Source organism: Notechis scutatus, chromosome 6 (assembly GCF_049901735.1).
Source record: "Notechis scutatus isolate UNSWTSFEM ecotype Mainland chromosome 6, rNotScu1.2, whole genome shotgun sequence".
Classification (NCBI taxonomy): Eukaryota; Metazoa; Chordata; class Lepidosauria; order Squamata; family Elapidae; genus Notechis; species Notechis scutatus.
In genome coordinates this window covers 60,807,134-60,828,945 of record NC_142014.1, presented here as the reverse complement: position 1 = coordinate 60,828,945, position 21,812 = coordinate 60,807,134, and the positions used below count along the sequence as shown (strand labels likewise).

The 21,812-nt window shown below is 36.8% G+C and overlaps 1 protein-coding gene across 1 annotated transcript in view; it reads right to left on the bottom strand.

The window, feature by feature from the left end:
- Positions 1-760: 760 nt before the first annotated feature.
- The window catches only part of SVOPL (SVOP like), a 32,015-nt gene continuing 10,963 nt past the window's right edge, over positions 761-21,812 (bottom strand). Inside the window, exons 5-15 of the mRNA XM_026695045.2 lie at positions 20,066-20,190; positions 19,223-19,286; positions 16,568-16,693; positions 12,193-12,321; positions 11,450-11,523; positions 9,693-9,898; positions 9,084-9,195; positions 5,855-5,936; positions 5,142-5,231; positions 3,726-3,839; positions 761-826 (exon numbers count right to left, since the gene is read on the bottom strand). Coding sequence (XP_026550830.2) covers positions 815-826; positions 3,726-3,839; positions 5,142-5,231; positions 5,855-5,936; positions 9,084-9,195; positions 9,693-9,898; positions 11,450-11,523; positions 12,193-12,321; positions 16,568-16,693; positions 19,223-19,286; positions 20,066-20,190 — 1,134 coding nt within the window. The 3' untranslated portion in view covers positions 761-814. The remainder of the gene's footprint in view (positions 827-3,725; positions 3,840-5,141; positions 5,232-5,854; positions 5,937-9,083; positions 9,196-9,692; positions 9,899-11,449; positions 11,524-12,192; positions 12,322-16,567; positions 16,694-19,222; positions 19,287-20,065; positions 20,191-21,812) is intronic.

The window sequence follows — 21,812 nt, the reverse complement described above, 5'->3', positions numbered from 1 at the left end:
CGCTAGATACTTTTATAAAAGAGTAACTTATTTCCTTCAAAACCATTAATTAGCTACAGCTCAAGGAATGAAATTTTTATTTGTCTTATCAGTGGAATTGAATAGCTTTTCAGCTTCATGTAGTGGACTAAAGAAAGATGCAATATTTGACAGCAAATATGACTTTATGCTAGGCATATTTATAAAAATCTATGTAAGATTCACTTTATTTAGCTGATCAATACAGAAATTTGTTTCAGACAATGGAAACAAAGTTAATAAAACTATAAACATTCAGATAATTTTTATAACAAATTGAGAAAAGTGTGATCATTGCAAAAAAGAAACTGTTGTAAGCAAAAACTGATCCAAGAGACTGAAGAAATATTTCAGTAGTGGGTTATTTAATACAATGCAAGTTTCTGTTCTATCCGCTCAATATGCACAAAATTCCAGAGGTGGAAAGATTTGAAGCAGTAATTGTTATATATACCCTGGGAAGGGGAAGGAAAGGAAAAAGGAAAGGAATTGTCACAGGTATGCAGATTAATATAGAAAACTCCCATTTCATGCAGATGTGAACAAAACATGCACATGCTAGCTCAAGCTGACATTGTGGTTTTCCTGTTTCTGTTATTTGGACCTGACTATGTGATGCACTTGAAAGTCTGGTGATAACTTTTAAACTTTGCTTTAAACATAGAGATATTTTAATTATATTGATTATATATAGGAAGTAACTCAGTTTAACCTTGAAAACACATTTTCAGAATTGTTAATTGGCCACACAAGATTCAAGCAACCAATGTCTTCTTCCTCTTCCAAGAATTAGTGTTCACTTTCTTTGCTGAAAAGGTTTTAAAAAGAACAGATTTTAATTATTTTTTATAAGTCATTTGTTGCAATGAAACTTTACAATGTTAACTAATATTTTAATCTTAAATTTAAAAAGGTGATACTTTTAAATTACTCTGATGGCTAACTGTTCGGAAGCAATAATTCATGAAGGCTTGCATCAGAATATTCCCTTTCATTTTTTTTAACTGCAGTGCTATAAAAACGTATTTTTCGGAGTATAAGACACACTTTTTCAACCCCCAAAAGTGGATGGAAATGTCTCTGCGTTTTAAGCAGCGAATGCTGCCGAAGGCCCTTCCCCCTGCAAGCCCCCACCCTTTCATCTCTGCTTCCCAGCAATTTGCCTCCTTGCAGCAAACAGCCTGTTTCAGTTTCAGCAGTCTGATTAGCATAAGCAACTGATTGTTGGTTGGATCGGCCTCCAATGTTCAGCTGTTTTAGGCTGCAGGGATTGCCATTGCCTATTGCCGCCTCCATGCGCCCCATTTTTGGCCTCTGCACACCCCATTTTTGGCCTCCGTGTGTCCCATTTTCTGCCCATTTCAATCCCCACCGCCGAGAACGGGCGGAAAATGGGGTGTGCAGAGGCTGAAAAGGGGATGCAGAGGCCAAAAATGGGGCGTGCGGAGGAGGCAATAGCAATCCCTGCAGCCTGAAACAGCTGGTCATTGGGAGGCCAATCCAACCGACAATCAGCTGCTTATTCCAATCAGACTCTGCTGAAACTGAAACTTGCTGTTTGCTGCAAGGAGGCAAATTGCTGGGAGGCAGAGACAGAGGCAGATTTTTTTTTCTTGTTTTCCTCCCCAAAAGCTAGGTGTGTCTTATACTTCCGAGCGTCTTATACTCCAAAAAATACAGTATATCTCATTCTTCATAAGCTACTTTACATCATGATACCTTCTTGTGGTAATATCTGTAGCATTCCTCACAAGATAGCTTGATTATGATAGCAATAGCACTTAGATTTATATACTGCTCCATGGTGTCCCCAGACATTTGGGGTTCTCATTTTACCGACCTTGGAAGGATAGAAGGTGATTTGAACTTGAGCCAGTCAGGATTGAACTGGCTGTGAGCAGAGTTAGCCTGCAATACTGCATCCTAATCCCTGTGCCACCATGTCTCCTTGGTGTATGATTAGTGTACCTCAGTTGCTAGTCCTCTGATGAATCAGATTTAAGACTTTGTAGTGTGTGACTTAACTGAATAGAAATTAAATTTAGATGTCACCATCTCAAAATGTTACAAACATCTATCTCCATTGATGTGCCATATTGGCCCAATCAGATGAATTAGAGCTTCATGAAACAATTTAACCTCCAATTAGAAACCTCGCTTATGTTTTTCCATTAGAACCTGTTACAGAATAGTAGAGATGGGGCCATCAGTGTATTTTTTTTTTCTGTGCTGAAATTCTCTTACTCGGTTAGAGTTTATATGCATTATTAGGGTCCATAGATGGCAATGCAACTCTTTATTGTAGTCATCCGCTTAATTTAAAAAGAATATTTCCAGTAACTTATATAATGTACTATTTTATTAATACAGGTCCCATTCTCCACACGTCTGAGTTACAACAGTCACAGAGTCTGCCCATCACTATCAACAGTTGAGATAAACATTAAATGAACCACATCATTAATCACCCCCCCCAAACATCCCTATTCTCCTCATTGCATTTGTTAAATGAATGTGTGGGTCGTTAAGTAGAGCATTCAGTGACTCAGGTGGAAAAGACTGAGGCACCTAGTACAGGCACAGGCTACCTTCATTGAGCCTCCCAAGGCTTCTCACCTTCTGAGATATCCCAGCTTTGCTTCCTGACCCTTGGGCATTCCTACCCCACTATGTCATAATTGCACACTTATCTTTTGAAAATACTCACAGCTCAGGAAGTTCAATAGTAGAGAAGGCCGCTTCATTGCTGGGCCATGTGGCACAACTAATAAGAAATCCTGTCCATTTTGTTTTCCTGCTATGCTCTGCTTTTCCAGCTTTATGCCAGCATTAGTAACCCCATAGAAGGTGAGAAAGCAAAACTGCCAGTATTTTTTCTTGATTGTGCCACGTGGACCAGCAATGGACTGGCTTTCCCAGTCTGACTTCCTGAGCTCTGGATATCTGATATGATGCTAGTCATTAAATGCCCTATCATACCTTGAGAACTGCCTATAAGTCTCTACTAGTACTGACCTTGGTGCTTAAAAATATGCCTTTCTATGAATATACAAGGAGATCCAAACTAGCTATGTGAGATCCAAATAAGCACCTGGATTTGCCTAGTAGTTACATACAGATAGTCCCCAAATCACAACTATTCGTTTAACACTGTTTGAAGTTATAACAGTGATGAAAAAAAGTGACATGACCGGTCCCCCCATTTATAATTTTTGCAGTAACCTTACAGTCATTTGGTCAAAATTTAGGCACTTGTCAACCTGTATGGTGGTTGCAGTGTCCCGGGTTCATGTGATTGCCATTTGCGACCTTCCCTGCCAGCCTCCGGCAAGCAAAGAATGGGGAAACCGTAATTCATTTAACAATCGGGAAACAACTGTGGCAAAAAAAAAGTTATAAAATTGCATATGATTCAATAACTGCATCACTTATTTCAATTATACCAATTGTGATTCTAAGTTGAGAACTGCCTATATCTGCATTTGCTTTTGAATCTTCAGTATCAAGTTGTTAGCCATTTGTTTTTAGGGTTCATGCCTTAGTTCATTTCAGATACAAAAGTTGAAGTTCTTTGTAAGGGTCTTTTTTAAAAAGTACGTTCACTTCCTAAAATAAATCTGACATGGGCTTTATATTTGGTAATGGAATTGAATTGGGAGGAAGTTTTTTGGGGAACCTTCTATTCAGAAGCAAGACGAATTACCCACCTGAAGTGATCTCCCTTTGGTCTCTATTGGTAGAGTGAACGCAGAGATAGCACACACAAGGCAAACCAAGGCAAAAAGGCACAGTGCCCCCATGAAAGAAGCATTCATAAGTACCTACAATTAAATAATGTATTAGTGCCATGCTGTCATGCAATTCTGACAATTCATCTGTAAATCCTTTGGCCTATTTATTTTATGGATTGAACTGTCTTTCAATAGAATTATATTTCCATGAACTGAACATATATGGAGGAAGCTAGCATGGAATTGCAATGCCAAACTTTTCTTATAGACAAAACAGAGGTGGAGAGTGCATACAATTAATGAAAGTTTATTCATGGGGGATTGTGGAGAGAAGGAAACTTGCTATCATAATGTTGCAGATATACGTAGGAATAAATTATAGCTTTAAAAAATTCATTCAGGAAAATACAAGGCAATTGCTTTAATTTAAGTAAAATATTACATGATTCATTTCCTCCACACAAAGCATTATGGGATTTACAAAGTCTCTAGCTAAAGAAAGGAAAAGTTTCAACATCTTTTTTCATTTCTTTTAAATGATATTGTACCTGGCTTTTAATTATGTTATAAGCTGCTTTAAGCATTGTGCTAGAGTAGAAAAGGAGATTATACATTTTCAGAAAGTAATATTAAATTTATAATGGCCCTTTCATTTGTCACGGCACAAGCTTTTGTGAACTATATCATACTGCATCAGTTGAAATTTTTAGAGTAGTTCACTGTCTTATGAATTCATTTATTTCTCTTATTAATTCAACAACCTATAGAAATTCATCACTTTTAGTTCTGTTGATTTCATTGGAAGAGTTCAAGGATTTCATTTTTCTCCACTAAAATAAAGATGAGCTAGAATCACTTTTCTATTAGTGAGTTAATATCAAGTTCTTTATTAAGAAAGTATACTTTATAATAAAATATATAATGGTTTTTTAAAATCAGCAAATGTAATTAATCTTTTTCCCTAACTTCTTGCAACATAATTACTGAAGTCTCTTATTCTGTTGCATTCTGAATTATTGCTACATTTATTCATATTGTGCCTTCTAAGCTTCAGTAAATGAATTGCTGCTGTTTTAAGTTTTTCTTGTAATTAAGATTTTTAAACAAACTTGTCCTTTCATTTTTAAATGTTTATCATCTTTTTCCTTTATTGTACCATAGCTAAAACAGGATTCTGCATTTTGAATATATTAGTATCAATTTAGCTTGCCTGATGTCCCTTTCCTTCAAACATTCTGAAAAGAAATAATAAACTTATTAAAAACACCCAAAATCTTACAGATCTGAATCTTTAAACATCAGTCAATCTATATAGTCTACTAAAAATACCTGCCTGGAATCTGTTCCTACTGCTATATATGCAGTGAAATTCTTAAACAAAAGATGTCTTACTTGTGCTATAAAAGGTGCTACCATAGCACCTATACGGCATAGGGAGCCACTGGTCCCTAATCCCATGGCTCTCATGGTGGTAGGATAAACCTATAAGACAGTAGTGAAAATATGTGAGAATAATCTGACAGAAAAAGTATTGGATGAAGCAGAGGGCAGTATCTTAAAAAATAATACTGATGATTCCAAATATGAGGCCCAGAGAGAGGGAAAATACCTAAACCTTTTACAGAATTTAGGTTATTTTATGCCTAGAGATAATCCCATAGTTTTGTTGAAATTTAGTTTCCTGGGACCAAAATATTTTATTACCAATCCTCTAAATTCGATTCCAATGCAGTACTTGAGTACAAAACATAAGCCTTCATTTTTAAGAACAAATGAATGAAATTACTAAAGTTTAGAGAGAGACTGAATTTTTAAAAAAACTTTTTTTAAAAATCCAATACAGTAAAATGTTAAAAAGTCATGTTTGAAAACAAGCATAAAACTCCTACTAAGTTATAGGTGTTAACATATGGTTCCTGTCTATTCTGGCTTAGGTTGAAATGCCATATTATTTTATGTGGAATTAAATAATAAACTTGGTCAGATTTCTGAGTAAGCTGGCCAAAGAGTACCTGTTGAGTAGAAAAGTTTAAAAAAGAGCTTGTTCAGAAACATAATTTAGGTAGTTTTTCACTTTGCAATTCAAGAAATCAGAAGGACCTTACCTCTGCTGTGTAAATATAGATAGTATTGAAATTTGCAGCCACAAAAGCACGCAGCATAAAGAGGAAACCAATAAGACCAGTACTAGATAGAAAAATAAAGAGAAAAGTTATGAAGAAAATAATATAACAAAGCCCAATAGTTTACTGGTGTGTTCCACTGATGTAACCTTGAATGTTTGAATGGTTACTGAAGGAAAAAGATTATATGTAATGCAAGGGGAACATGTTCCTATAAAAAATTAGTTCTGTAATATAAACTATTAATAGTATATATAATATAAATATAAATAAAATAACAAATAATAAAATATAAACAGAAAATTGCAGGTGGCCACTTAACATCGTTTACAGGTAAGTAACCAGTTCTTAACTATTCTGAATTTCTGTCATTTAGCTTTGTTGTTGATCCCAAAATGTCTTATCCATGAGATAATGCTATATATTCTGTTTTTTCTCCGGTCATAGGATTGGGATCATGTAGGAAGCACCTGTCAACTCATAAAATGACAGTACCATGAAAAGTCTCCATGTATTTTTTTGAGCAAGAAATTTTCTTTTGTAGACTCAATTAATTTGACTTTTACAATGCTTCTCCACTAATATACCTGAAAAACAAGTTTTTTTTTAAAAAAGGTCCTGACATCCTTTCTAAAAATTGTTCCCTGTTCAATTTTAATTTCCTATCAGCCAAATTCTAATCAAATAGAATTATATGGGAGAAGATTTTTTTCAACAGAAAATACTCTAATGCATCTGAATTATTTATACACCAATGTATCATTTCTATTCAATAATCCATTGTCTAAATACTGTTACTTGACAATAAATCCCTGACCTTTCTCTTTGGAAGTAATAGTTGTTGTCATATATAGTGACACTATGATTACATATGCCCAGCATGCTTAACTTGATTGGTGATTGATTAGTATATTTAACCATATCCTAAAAACATAAGAGGATATTCTTTTTCACCTTATGAAGAAGATGGAAAATTGTAAGACTTCTTTAATAAATTTTATTTGCCTTTGAGATCTTAAATATCAAGCTTCAAAGTCTTATAATGATCTTGGTTTTACTCAAAAACAGATTCTAATGAATTAATTGGAAGACTCCAACCAGTATAACATTAATAAAGGTTTTAAAAAATCTCACACTGTACAAATCCAGCCCTAAAACTTTGGCCTGCCTAAGTGTGTTGTATGATCACCATGTTTTCATGTGAAGGCCAACATAATTGAAGGGGAAAAGAAAAAATGATTCGGTATTATTGTGTGCTCAGTCAAGTTTTTCTTGGGGTTCTTGATCAAGTAGATTTGCTGGTAAGTTTAATATGATGCAAATCCCTCAGATTTATTTTTAGAATATGTTGGGAAATAATTTTAAAAAGCATATATTAGTGCAAAAGTAGCCACCTGAACAAAATTCATGCATTCCACACCAGGTTTACCATTAGAATTAGTAACAGACAGCCTTTGAAATAATAACTATCTATCTAAAGTGTCAGAAGGATAGCCACATGCATAATGGAAGATCTTTCAAGAACAGAGCAGATACGAACACCTAAAACAAGGCATAGCCTAAATGCATTGCTATATTTTTAGAGCAGAGTAAGTGTAAAGACAAACTACTGGGCATTTGGTGCAAATCTGGGACATTTAACAAAATGGGATGAATAGCTAAAATATCAGTGAGAAATTGTAAATATTTGGTAAAGTTAATATTTAATAGGTTATGACCTTGCTCAACTTGTATCAGCAAGAAGTGTGAAACACTTGGGGAAGATGGGTGGTCTAGAAACATGAATTATAAATAAATAACTAAATAAATTATGATCAACTAGTAAATTATCAGTAAAGTTATGCAGTCCCACACATCTGGAGAGCACTAGGCTGGGATATGCTGAGGGGAGCCTCATCTACAAGTGCAGGAAGGGTAAGTCATATTCTGTAACTTGCTGAGAAGATATTAGATAAGATGGGCATTTTACGGCCCACAGGCCACATTCAAGATTGTAGCTGTCTCTGGCTGGCTGGCTGGGGTTGGGGTGGCAGAGTGGCCATCCACAATGGTTCCAGTTTTTCATGTGGCCCCTTGGGAAAATTAATTATTTACCCAATCTGCATTATAATAAATAGAAGCCACATATTGACTGAGGACTGAACTTTAGCAGCTACCAATTTTGCCTTGGCAAAATTATAGTTTTACACATGCACATGTGTATTTAAACACATGTCCAAGCCATTAGGTTCATTGAAATATATTATTTGACTTCTTACAACATCAGCACATACATTGATGATTTCTATCAGATGCAAAGATTGGCTGACCATCATATATGTTAACACATAAAACCTATGAAAAATCAATACATTTCAGGCAGGAAATCTGTCGATTCCTTTTTTTCTTTTGTTCATGGAGAGGGTCATTGTAAATTTATACAGTAGGGTAGGCATAAAATATGATAAAACCTTGGCAATTAATTACTCTGTCCAGACTGGCATTCAAAAACATTCTCTGTTGGCACCAACTCCCTTTATTGCTACAGGCTAATGTGAAGATCAACATAATTATCCATTTACATCATGTCTGTTGTTTGGGGAAAACCCTCAGTTTATACTAAATCAAACATCTGCTTCTGTCAGTTGCTCTAACTGTTATGGATTGACAATCCAGATAGGAAAGAGGGAAACTTTACCAATGTTGGTGTAATCAACTAGAACTTTCCAGCAAATTTGCATCAGAGAGAAACAGACTAGTCCTTATTTATTTTAGAGATATAAAATTATGGTCACTACATTTACCCTACTACCATGTTCCTTTTCTTCTGCATCAAACAGTTAATCATAGGGCATCTGAGTAGGGACCTTGTATTTTGGATTTTGTCTTGGAGTTCCTGGGAAACTCACAAAAGATAGTCCTCTTTCCCTGGTGTTCTCTAGTATGTTTCCTCTGAACTTTGGGAATATCATAACTCATTATGTTCATGTAGTAGCAATTTATTCCAAAAACTGAATACAGTTCTGCCTTCATCTTTTGAATATTCCCAAATGCATAATTCCTGCCTGTAATAAATGTTCTATTAAGCCAAACTATTTTAATTTTTAAGCACTCGATGAATCATCATGTCCATTTCCTGAAATATGGTTAACCATGCCAGATGCTAGAAGCTGTGGCAAACATTGGAATCCAAGCCATTTAATCATAATATGCTCCCACCCAAGCTACTTACATTGTGGTGCATATATTGAGGAGAAGAAAGAAAACAGCAGTGCATCCCATTGTTATTGTCAAGCTCACTCGTCTTCCCAGGAAATTGATGCCAAGAATATTTAAGGGATTTACTATTTTTAAAAAAGGAAAAGAAGGAGAAAAAGATGTCACATTGTAAACTTAAATTAACTGAATCATTACTGCATAATTATCACACATGCATACATACACATACACCCCTACTACCTTAGGGAAGTCTCTTGACAACTATTTTCTTCATTGCTTCCTTACGATTACTTGAAAACTATAAATGGGGACTTTGTAACAGAACTTCCCATCAGCATCTTGTTTGTTTCTCAACCTTGGTAACCTAAAAATGTATGAACTTCAAGAGCTGAAATTAGTGAAATTAAGGGCTGTTCTTACATTCCTAAATTAATTAATACATTAATGAAAGCAGCTGACAACAGCAAGTGAACTGTTTTTCATACAGAATTCCTAAATTTTCATTTGTGTATGTCTGTACCTGTCTGAAACTCTGTGTGTATCTTGTTGTGAGAGGTAACTTTGGAGTCTCCTGTTCATGCTTACTTTAAATAAAGGCAGAAGGGGGGTGGGTTGGAATTACATGCAATTTCTCCTACTGTGCTGATGAACATGATCTGGTAATCAGATGGTGCAAAGGTATGGCAGAGACAAGGGCTCTGAAACTCCTCCTGAGTATGGCCTAGCTCTGCCTCTACAGCTGATCCTCCTCTTGAACAAACTAGATCCTTCTCCAGTAATTCTGCACTGGCCAGGATGACACCATAATAAGCAAAAGAAATTCCAAGCCTGTCATAGAAAACAAAAGGGGTTAGCAATGGGGTGGAAATCATTCTTTAGAATATTCTCTAAAAATAATAAGGTACATCTACAGGGTACATTTGATAGTCCCAAATAGAACAAGAAAGGGCTTCATGGCAGCATTCAAATTAATTAACAGCACACCAAACTGTTAAGGGATTGGTAAATACTATTAATTACCCATACAACTTCCAGTATGCAAGGATGAAGAAAATGTTTGCTACTGAATTAAGCAATTCAAATAATCCTTTTTGTACACTTGGACTAAATAGTTCAACTTCTCATAATTCAAATTGATTCAAAATTTTGCACTGATCCAAATTCCAGGGTAGAAGAGCAATGCAATAATTGTAAATGTGTTACCTCTTCTTGTTTTTTGCCCACTTTAAGGTGTCAAGTGAATTAGGTACAGATCAAATTTTAACTGGCTAGAAGATCCAAATTACATATCTGCCTATGTTACTTAGTGACCTATCTGTGTATTTCTGCTTATAAGCCTACATTTTCAGATTCAGAAGAAAACATCACAGCTAATGCTTGTATATTTTCTACCACTGGGTTTCAATTTTATTGCACAATCTGGAATATATGTTTCTATTGTCAAGAGTATATTGGCATATGAATGTGACACTGCATATACTGAGTTTTATTCATTGATACTTTTCTAATTCCCTCAATTGCTTAAACAATTAAAAAACTCAATGCATGACACTAACTTCAAGAACATTAAGAGATTTCATATAAATAATGCAGGGCAGAGATCAAGCGAATATGTGCATTCATCCATATGTTTAAACAGTTCCGTACATTGTGTCAGGTAAATTAAGGTGGATTGACTAATATCTTAGTTATAACATAAGACTATAGTCACATAATTTTCTTGCCTATTTTGCTTTTGTTTTATTTTCAGATTTTTTTTTCATTCCATTCAATCATGTACAATTATCAGACACTGCCTAAACAAGTCCCTGCAGGTTTTTTTTGGCAAGGTTTTTCAGAAGTGGTTTGTCATTGCCTCCTTCCTAGGGTTCAAAGAAAAGACTAGTCTGATGCCTTTAACCACTACACAAAACTATTTCTTTTATTCAGATATTCATTTCCAAATTGGAAGAAAGAATAAAACAAAATATATTAACTGCATCTAAGAATGCATGTGGAAGCTTTGTGATCTGGTGCTATTCCAATGTGCTGGGAGCAATAATTCCCAAAACTCCTGGTCAGCATACCATGAGTGTAAACAACAGCTATTACCAAATTTTGTTCATTAGAGTTTACATTTCAATATGTCAAATGAAGAATGCCTGGCTGGAGAAGGCCAATGCAGAACATCCTACACAGAATCGAATGAATGTAAGCTAAATTACTATAATATTTGCTTGGTATTCTGATTAGCTTCTGAATAGTAATTTTTATACTTAAGATAATCAGAGTTGGAAGCTATAATAAATTTAAAGACAAACAAAAACTACATTTTCTCTAACATTTATTAATTTTATTTTGTTCACTGTAGTTTGAAAGAAGAAAGTCATATGAATTTACCATATAATCCATATTTGCAAAGATGTCCGTAAGTATTTGGGATCAAATAGGTCTTTGAATCTACCTCGCTTTTCCTAGAAATATGTTAAAGGAACAGTCAGAAATACACTGAATATTTGTTGCTGAAATGCTGAAGAGACATCCCAAGCTTTGAAACCCTTTGTGAATTATAATCTAACTTTTCAACTCAGTAACTCCTGGTAGCCCCAGAAAACATAGGCAAGATAAAATTCAGAAACATCTGGAAGGCCACATATTGGACACCCGGGAGTTGACTACAATGTTCACTTTGTTTCACGACAGATTGCACAATACATACCACTATTGTATCATACATTGTCCAACAATGGACTATAAGAAAAGAAGAATTGGACCAATAGTGGCTTCTTGTCTTTTGTAATGTCTAGTAAGTTAAATTCCATTGATGTGAACAGATAGTTAAACATCGTTGTTGTACTTTATGGACTTTAACTACTTTATTTAAGGAGACTTTACCTTTTTAGGTGTTCAAGTCTGCCATCATAGTTTAACACAGTGTTTCTCACCTTGGCAGTTTGAAAATGTGTGGACTATGCTGGCTAGGGAATTCTGGGAGTTAAAGGCCACATGTCTTCAAACTGCCAAGATTGAGAAACGCTGATTTAATGGATGGATAGTCAGCCGATGGATAGTTTAATAATGGGAGTCAGTTCTGCACCTCATGGTTTCAGGAAGGAGGTTAACAAAAATAGTGAAAAACTTACTTCAACAGTTTCTACCAACTTTCCTTCGGGGATAACAGAATGGTTCATTTTAGCAATCCATTTGAGAGTAGCAAGGGCCGCTTTATCATTTCCAGAAGATACATTATATCGAGCAGACTCTGGGATAAACTGCAAAATACAAATGAGTTAGATAAACAAGCACCAACATTTCCAGTGTACCATCAATCTTATAGTCTTATTGTAATAAAGGCTGGATTCGATGCAGTATCTCTTTTAGTATTATAGCATTCAGATCAATATGATGAATCACTGCAGAGCAATTCATGCAGTGCTTTCTGTCCACCCAAGCCATTTTCAGAAAGTCTATCAGAAAGTAATAGAATGTGCTAATCCACAAATTACAATTATAACTGGAAACAATTCCAATAAACCCCAAAGATAAATGAATACTGGTGCTTATATATGCAATTACAAGTCTACACATTTATCTGAATAAAATGTGTGTCCAAACAGAATGGAAGCATAAATGTTTTGTATGACGTAGCCCAAAGAATAATGTAAAATAGACTGTTTCTTAGCCTGAAGTTTACTGCAACCAGCCAATGCGATACAATTGGGATTCTTGGCTTTGAAGCCTACATCTTGGTTCCTTGGTTCCCATCTAACTACACTGCTCAAAAAAATAAAGGGAACACTTAAACAACACAATATGACTCCAAGTCAATCACACTTCTGTGAAATCAAACTGTCCACTTAGGTAGCAACACTGATTGACAATCAATTTCACATGCTGTTGTGTAAATGGAATAGACAACAGGTGGAAAGCATAGGCAGGTAGCAAGACATCCCCAATAAAGAAGTGGTTCTGCAGGTGGTGACCACAGACCACTTCTCAGTTCCTATGCTTTCTGGCTGATGATTTGGTCACTTTTGAATGCTGGCGGTGCTTTCACTCTAGTGGTAGCATGAGATGGAGTCTACAACCCACACAAGTGGCTCAGGTAGTGTAGTTCATCCAGGATGGCACATCAATGCGAGCTGTGGCCAGAAGGTTTGCTGTGTCTGTCAGCGTAGTGTCCAGAGCATGGAGGCGCTACCAGGAGACTGGCCAATACATCAGGAAATGTGGAGGAGGCCGTAGGAGGGCAACAACCCAGCATCAGGACCTCTACCTCCGCCTTTGTGCAAGGAGGGACAGGAGGAGCACTGCCAGAGTCCTGCAAAATGACCTCCAGTGGGCCACAAATGTGCATGTGGCTACTCAAATGGTCAGAAACAGACTCCATGAGGTATGAGGGCCCGACGTCCACAGGTGGGGGTTGTGCTTACAGCCCAACACCGTGCAGGACGTTTGGCATTTGCCAGAGAACAAGATTGGCAAATTCGCCACTGGCTCCCTGTGCTCTTCACAGATGAAAGCAGGTTCACACTGAGCACATGTGACAGACGTGACAGGGTCTGGAGATGCCGTGGAGAACATTCTTCCGCCTGCAACATCCTCCAACATGACCGGCTTGGCAGTGGGTCAGTAATGGTGTGGGGTGGCATTTCTTTAGGAGGCCACATAGCCCTCCATGTGCTCGCCAGAGGTAGCCTGACTGCCATTAGGTACCAAGATTAGATCCTCAGAGCCCTTGTGAGACCATATGCTGGTGCAGTTGGCCCTGGGTTCCTCCTAATGCATGACAATGCTGGACCTCATGTGGCTGGAGTGTGTCAGCAGTTCCTGCAAGACGAAGGCATTGATGCTATGGACTGGCCCGCCCGTTCCTCAGGGAAACCTTAAACAACACAATGTAACTCCAAGTCAATCACACTTCTGTGAAATCAAACTGTCCACTTAGGTAGCAACACTGATTAACAATCAATTTCACATGCTGTTGTGCAAATGAAATAGACAACAGGTGGAAAGCATAGGCAGTTAACAAGACATCCCCAATAAAGGAGTGGTTCTGCAGGTGGTGACCACAGACCACTTCTCAGTTCCTATGCTTTCTGGCTGATGGTTTGGTCACTTTTGAATGCTGGCAGTGCTTTCACTCTAGTGGTAGCATGAGACGGAGTCTACAACCCACACAAGTGGCTCAGGTAGTGCAGCTCATCCAGGATGACACATCAATGCAAGCTGTGGCAAGAAGGTTTGCTGTGTCAGTGTCCAGAGCATGGAGGTGCTACCAAGAGACAGGCCAGTACGTCAGGAGACGTGGAGGAGGCCATAGGAGGGCAACAACCCAATATCAGGACCGCTACCTCCACCTTCAACTTTCTGCTGCCTGCAACATCCTCCAGCATGACCGATTTGGCAGTGGATAAGTAATGGTGTGGGGTAGCATTTTTTTAGGGGGCTGCACAGTCCTCCATGTGCTCGCCACAGGTAGCCTGACTGCCATTAGGTACCAAGATTAGATCCTCAGACCCCTTGTGGGACCATATGCTGGTGCGGTTGACCCTGGGTTCCTCCTAATGCAAGATAATGCTAGACCTCATGTGGCTGGAGTGTGTCAGCAGTTCCTGCAAGAAGTTCCTGCATTGATGCTATGGACTGGCCTGCCTGTTCCCCAGACCTGAATCCATTTGAGCACATCTTGGACATCATGTCTTGCTCCATCCACCAACGACAGACTGCACCACAGACTGTCCAGGAGTTGTGGGATGCTTTAGTCCAGGTGTGGGAGGAGATCCCTCAGGAGACCATCTGCATCAAGAGCATGCCCAGGCGTTGTAGGGAGGTCATACAGGTACGTGGAGGCCACACACACTACTGAGCCTCATCTTGACTTGTTTTAAGGACATTACATCAAAGTTGGATCAGCCTGTAGTGTTTTTTTCCACTTTAATTTTGAGTGTAACTTCAAATCCAGACCTCCATGGGTTGCTAAATTTGATTTCCATTGATAATTTTTGTGTGATTTTGTTGTCAGCACATTCAACTATATAATGAACAAAGTATTTAATAAGAATATTTCATTCATTCAGATCAAGGATGTCTTATTTTTGTGTTCCCTTTATTTTTTTGAGCAGTGTATAAGGGATCTTTCCCTCACTTGCAGGTTAAGTTGGTATCAGAGCAACCTTTGCAATACCTGTGAATTCCTGTATCACCCAATAATGGATTTAGCTTTTCTTAAACTCCCAATGTTAAAATTTTAGGCAAATTCTTCTAGTTGCAGAAAATAAATAATTTTCTTGCTTAAATCAAATCATCAGGGTACTGCCTCAGCAATGAAATGTCCTCTAACATGCAAACAAACAACCCCTTGAAGCTTTTATGGGAAAGGTGGATCAAGGGTGTGGTGGAATGTGGCCAGGAAAATGGGAATATGCGGTCTGCCTTTTCTCTTAAGACCCAATACAGCAGGATATATCAGTTATGAGATTGCCCGGACAGCAATTACTTGCCTCAGAATATTGGCCCTCAATCCATTAAGAGGCTATGTTTGATTTGCAGTATGCATATAGGATTGAGATTACAACTGATTTTTGAATCATCCAATTTACAACAGTTAATTTGATGTAGTGGTTAAGGCACCACGTTAGAAACTGGGAAATTGTAAGTCCTAGTCCTGTCTGAGGGACAAAGCCAGTTGGGTGATCTTGGGCCAGTCACTTTTTCTCATCCCTAGAAAGCAGCCAATGGAAAATCACTGCCAAGAAAACTGTAGAGACTGGTCCAGGCAACCACCAGGAGTCAAGACTTATTTGAGGTTAGAAACAATTTATGGCAACAATTTTTGTTATGACAGTTGTCTTCAAACTTGCAGGAGTTCCACACAAGACAGCTTGGGAAACTTGGGAGCCTTTCAAGGCTTTTGTTTACATAATTTATAATTTAGTCTTCTGTCACCTCACATCTTGTTCTAGAAACATCTTTGGATTTTGAGAAAGCCCAGATATGTTTACTGGAAAACAATGATTAGAAATAGCTCTAGATATTTTCTTTCCTTTTTTTTAGAATACATTTTTCTTTGTTTGTTATTTCTGACTGATTTCATTTCTAACTTTTTATTAGAAACAAGATATTCCTACATTACTTCATCAATTGATTGGAAAATTACTAAGAAAATTTCAATCAATCAATCAAAAACATGTCAAATGAAAGGATTGGGATATAAAATCTGCTTCTGTATCCAAATAAGTTTCAGATATGAAGTTACCTCTGGTCTCTGTTTTATGATAGGCCCATCCTCTTTAAGAGATTCAAGCTAAGCATGTACAACATTGCTCTCTGTATCACAAACTAAAGTCTATTGAATTTGACAGATGAGTATGGTTGAGCATTTTTGCATGGTATAAATTGATAAAAATGTTGATAATTAGCCAGCATCAATGAATTTCTTTACAAACACATACATACCCACACACCCCTCTACCTAACTCTCTATATATGCAAACCTAAGTTTTAAGTCTTTCAGACCTTAAATACAAGGAGAAGTAGAATGCCAGGAATAGAAGCAATTCGGATCAGCCACCGCCACCCAAGAGTTGAGTTAACAACTGATGCCAGTCCAATAATTAATAAGGAGCCTGACAACCAAAATACCTGTGAAATGAAAAAAACAAAGGATAGATTAGGAGACAATGAGGTTCTCTACATCTGTACATTCTTTCAACATCCACATTTTTCTTCACATTGCGTTGCTGCATAAAACATGATGAAAATATTGAGGTAAGCATTCCCACATTTGATTTTTGGGATACCAGTACAAATTTTGATAAAATAAGCAAAATGGTTATCAACTTGAATTTTGAAGCTTGAACATAAGCTGTCAATCTTTCTCAGAATGTAATGTATAAACATTTCAACAGAGAATAAACTTTTGCAGCTGCAGAAATAAGAACAGAATGCATATTTCACAGACTGAAGTATAAATTTATACAGAGTTAAAAACACATGGATTTTCCCAATTACATTTAACAAGTTTATTTAATGATAGTCCTAACTTCATTCCACTTGCTTGTGCTAGAATGAAATCAATAAATCAATTATTCATTGTAAGAAAAATTAATACTGAAAAAAGGAGTAAACATTTCCAATTCCTTTGATTGGGATAGAAAAAACTGTGTCAGGCATAATGGACTTTCAACAGAACCCTGAGCCGTATCAACAGCCACTTTGGAGAGTTCATGCTGTTCAAAAGTAGATGATCTAAGTCCCGTGACATATAGCAGGTGGAGATGTCTGAGAAAGTTCTGTATATCCCAGATTTTATTTATTTCAGACTGTGTATTCCATACAGGTAGTCTTCAGCTTCCAGCCACAATCGAACCCAAAATTTCTGATGCTAAGCAAGGCAGTTGTTAAGTCAGTTTTGCCTAATTTTAAGGCCTTTTTTGCCACAGTTGTTAAATGAATCACTGCATTGTTAAATGAATCATGAGATCACTGAGCAAACCTGGCTTCTTCCCACATTGACTTTTTGTCAAAAACTGACTGGGAAGGTCACAAATGGTGATCACATGACCCAGGTAGTGCAACTGTCATAAATACATGTCAGTTGCAAGCCCCCAAATTTTGATCATGTGACCATGGGGATGTTGCAGTGGTGGCAAGTATGGAAACCAATCACAAGTCACTTTTTTCAGTGCCATTACAACTTCAAACAGTCACTAAACAAATGATTGTAAGTTGAGGACTACTTTTACTTTTCTATCATGAAAAACTTCTAAGGCAGCTTAAGAAATCTGAAACCATTATAATTCAGTAGTGATATCTCCCACCAACCCTACTTTCTAAAAATAACAAGAGCCGAGGTGGCACAGTGCAGTACTGCAGGCTACTTCTGCTGCCTGCCAGCTGCCTGCAATTTGGCAGTTCGAATCTCAACAGGCTCAAAGTTAACTCAGCCTTCCATCCTTCTGAGGTGGGTAAAATGAGGAGCCAGATTGTTGGGGGAAATATGCCGACTCTATAAACCGCTTAGAGAGGGATATAAAGCACTGTGAAGTGGTACATAAATCTATGTGCTATTGCTATTTATTTTGAGTTGAGCTCTATCCCTCCAGCCCATGTTGATTTTCTTGGCACAAACTCTCTCTCTCATTCTCTCTTCCTCCTTAGGAACTTTTATTTCTTCTACTTTGCTTCACACAATACCATAGAGTAGAGCATCATGAGTATCAGATATGGATGGCTCTGTTTTTATTTGTCTTCAAGGAGCAGCTGGTTTACTCTTCATTCAGAAGGGATTATCTAGGGCAGGGATCTCCAAACTTGGCAACTTTAAAACTTGTGGACTTCAAGCATGGCTGGCTGGGGAATTCTGGGAGTTGAAGTCCACAAGTCTTAAAGTTGCCAAGTTTGAAGACCCCCGATCCAGGGGAAAAAACATGCTGCTTTTGGAAGTGTCATCACTTGAAGTTATCATCAGTTGAGGCCAGTTATACATTTCCCCCCTACAAATTCATCTTTCTTGGAAAACTGTTCAAGTTGTTAGCTATCCCTACAACATCTGGCCACAAATGCCATCACTGTAATTGTCCATTGGATGAAGGGGCACTTTATCTGTCCCGAATCTCTTATTATTCAGTTTCATTGGCTGACCATGACATCTTGGATATAAGAAAAATAAAAGAAAATTATCCACATATAATTGCACAGATCTTTGCTTCTTATTAAACTTTTTTCCTATTTAAAAACTCTAAATGTTTTAATCCTTCCTAATAAGATAATCATCCAGTCTTTTGAACAATATATTGCTCAAGAAGAATTAGTATCTGGGTGTCATGGTACAGAAAACCCTTTTCTGATGATTGCCAGCTATACCCTGACCCCCCAGCCATAGATGGGTACTACTCTGTAAAAATACAGTTCAAGGTGATTCTTCTTTTGATTCAATCAGAAAACCTTAGTACATAAATGGGATCTTTATTTAACATAATTGTCAAAATGTTAAACATGTTGATAGCTGGCCTCCACATGGCATCTCTGAGAGCAGCTGTGTCCACAAATTTCTCTGCAGTTATGTAGATATTGTATTCACACACTCAGAAGTATGGTTTGTTGGTATAAATAGTGATATATAGATATTGATACATGATACATTTCTTAGCAAATAGATTTCTGGTTTACCTGTGATAAAGGCAAAATATAACCACGGTATTTTGTGGGTAAAAATTCTGTTTTTATTATAAGCCTAAAAAAAAAAATAAGGTAAGAAAATTAAGGAAAGAGAAAGAAATGTATTAATTAGGTTCAAATACTTCCAGGTTGGTTTTACTGAGAGTTTGTTGAAGTAGCCATAATGGCTGGATTCACGCAAAGTACCCAATCAATCTAATTTCACCTTACCTTACCTCACCTCATCTCAACCAAACCAAACCAAACCAACCCTTCACTGTTTATTTTTAATTGCAACATTCATCAATTCTAACTAAATTGTTTTACTTTAGGCTTAAACTTAGAACTTGGTAGAGGAAGAGATATATCATAATTTGCCCTGGAAGATTATAGACGTTATATGTAATGTGCTGTTTGAACAAATCCCATAGTACTTCTGGACTTTTGATCCTATGGTAAAATATGCATTCATTAAAAACATCTGAATGTTCACAACATCACATGAGAATGCTGATGTTTGTCCTATTATTTTTTTCAGAGGTGGTATTCAGCAGGTTCTGACCAGTTCTGGAGAACCCATAGCAGAAATTTTGAGTAGTTCGGAGAACTGGCAAATACCACCTCTGACTGGCCCCACCCCCACTATTCTCTGCCTCCTGAATCCCAGCTGATCGGCTGGGTCTTCTTTTGTTGCCTTACAAAGGAGAACGGAGCTGGAAAGCAGGTTAGTGGGGTGGGGAGGGAATGGGAATTTTGCAGTATCCTTCCCCTGCCACGCCCACCAAGCCATGCCCACAGAACCAGTAGTAAAAATTTTTGAATCCCACCACTGTATTGTTTGCATTATGACGTTACCCTTGTGAATGACCTGCTACGCCACATCCTACGAGGGCTCGGAGAAAGACAAACCAGATGTACGAAGGAGCAAACGATGTCAGCAAAGAGAAATAGGCTCCCCATGCAAAAGAGATGCATAAAACCTGCGAGACAATTCATAGACAGGAAGACATTGACTTCAAAGCAACATTCAGCACTGTATGATATTTATCTCAAGTTTTCATTGTAGATGAGTTCTGAACATTCCAGCTAATAAAAAAAAAAAAACTTTAATTAACCTTGCAATGAAATACATTTTTCTTGAATGTGTGTCACTATATTGCATATAGCTTCCAGATAAAATGCATAAAATATGATGTTCACCTACTTTAGTAAACTTAAGTTTAATGAAAATTAAATTGATAATTTATTATTATTATTATCTTACCTTTATTATTTTTATAACTAACTCAAGATAATGAATATATCTGTGAGAGAGTGTAACTGGCCCAAAGTCACCCAGCCAACTTTCATATGGCAAAGAAATGCTATAAATCTAAAAGGTACAGTACTATCAACTTGGAGTTTGGAAAAAAATAGACATGGAAGAAAACAAAACAAGCAAAAGAAACAAGAATAAAAGCACAACTGCTGGAAGAGGGGTGGGAAGGAAATAAATAAATGTTCCTACAGAATGAATGAGGACGCAATGAAAAATAATATGGAAACTCTTAAGGGACAAAGTGAAAGGAATTAAGTTACAAAATGCCTCAGAAGTCTATGTAGTTTTGCTGACAGGAGGTATAAAAAAAGATATTTAGTGGAATGATGAGGTTGTAGATAAGAAAATATGCATATAAAAGAGTGTTTGCTCCAAAAAATAAGAGAAAAATGATGAATGATGTATTTATAAAGAAATATTTGTGAATATTTCAAAAGTAGTGAAAGAGAGCAAGAAGAAAGAGAGAGTGGGAGAGGGAGAGAGAGAGAATGCAGAAAGCTCCAAAGGAAAATAAATAGGTTTTAAGAGCTTTTCCTTGTGGATCATTGAAGCTTTTGTCCTTCACTTCAGTAAGTGAACCTTTAAAGCGAATGGTGGCACCATATTTACATTCAAAGTGTTTGCAGCACATCCACAGCTTCAGATGTTGATTTGTTGTATGTGTACAATATATGCACAAATAAATGTATGTGTATATAGATGAGTGTAGCAAAAAATGTATGCATTTGAGTATGGTGAGGGGAACTAAGGAGAAGCGAATGAATACTCCATTCAGCATAAAAGAACTTTGCTTCAGCATGTAAAAAAATATTCTTGCTTATGCTTTCTTCAGCACATAGGAAGCCATTGTAAGGGAAGGAACCCATCATATACAGTATGTATGCTTAAGGTTAAGAAAATAGAGAAGTGAAAAACTGTAAAATCGAGCAAAACAAGAACACTGCTAGAACATATACTTTTATATTATTGGCCTATGATAAAAATGACATTATATTTTGTAGCCAAAATTTGCAGCCAAATTTGAAAAACTTTATATTGACTTATTTTTTTTTTAAGCAAGTTTTATTAATTTCAAAAAACAAACAAATCATCATCAACCATTACATATTTGAACCTTTTTCCATTATAGATTTAACAAGTCAGATAAAACCTTATCTTATACAATACATTTCTATATTATTTCATCTATTTCTTTCTGACTTGATTATCGTCACTCTCTTTCTATGTTTCTACAAGGTTTCACCAATACTCTCAAAGACATAAACAGACACAAACATACATATA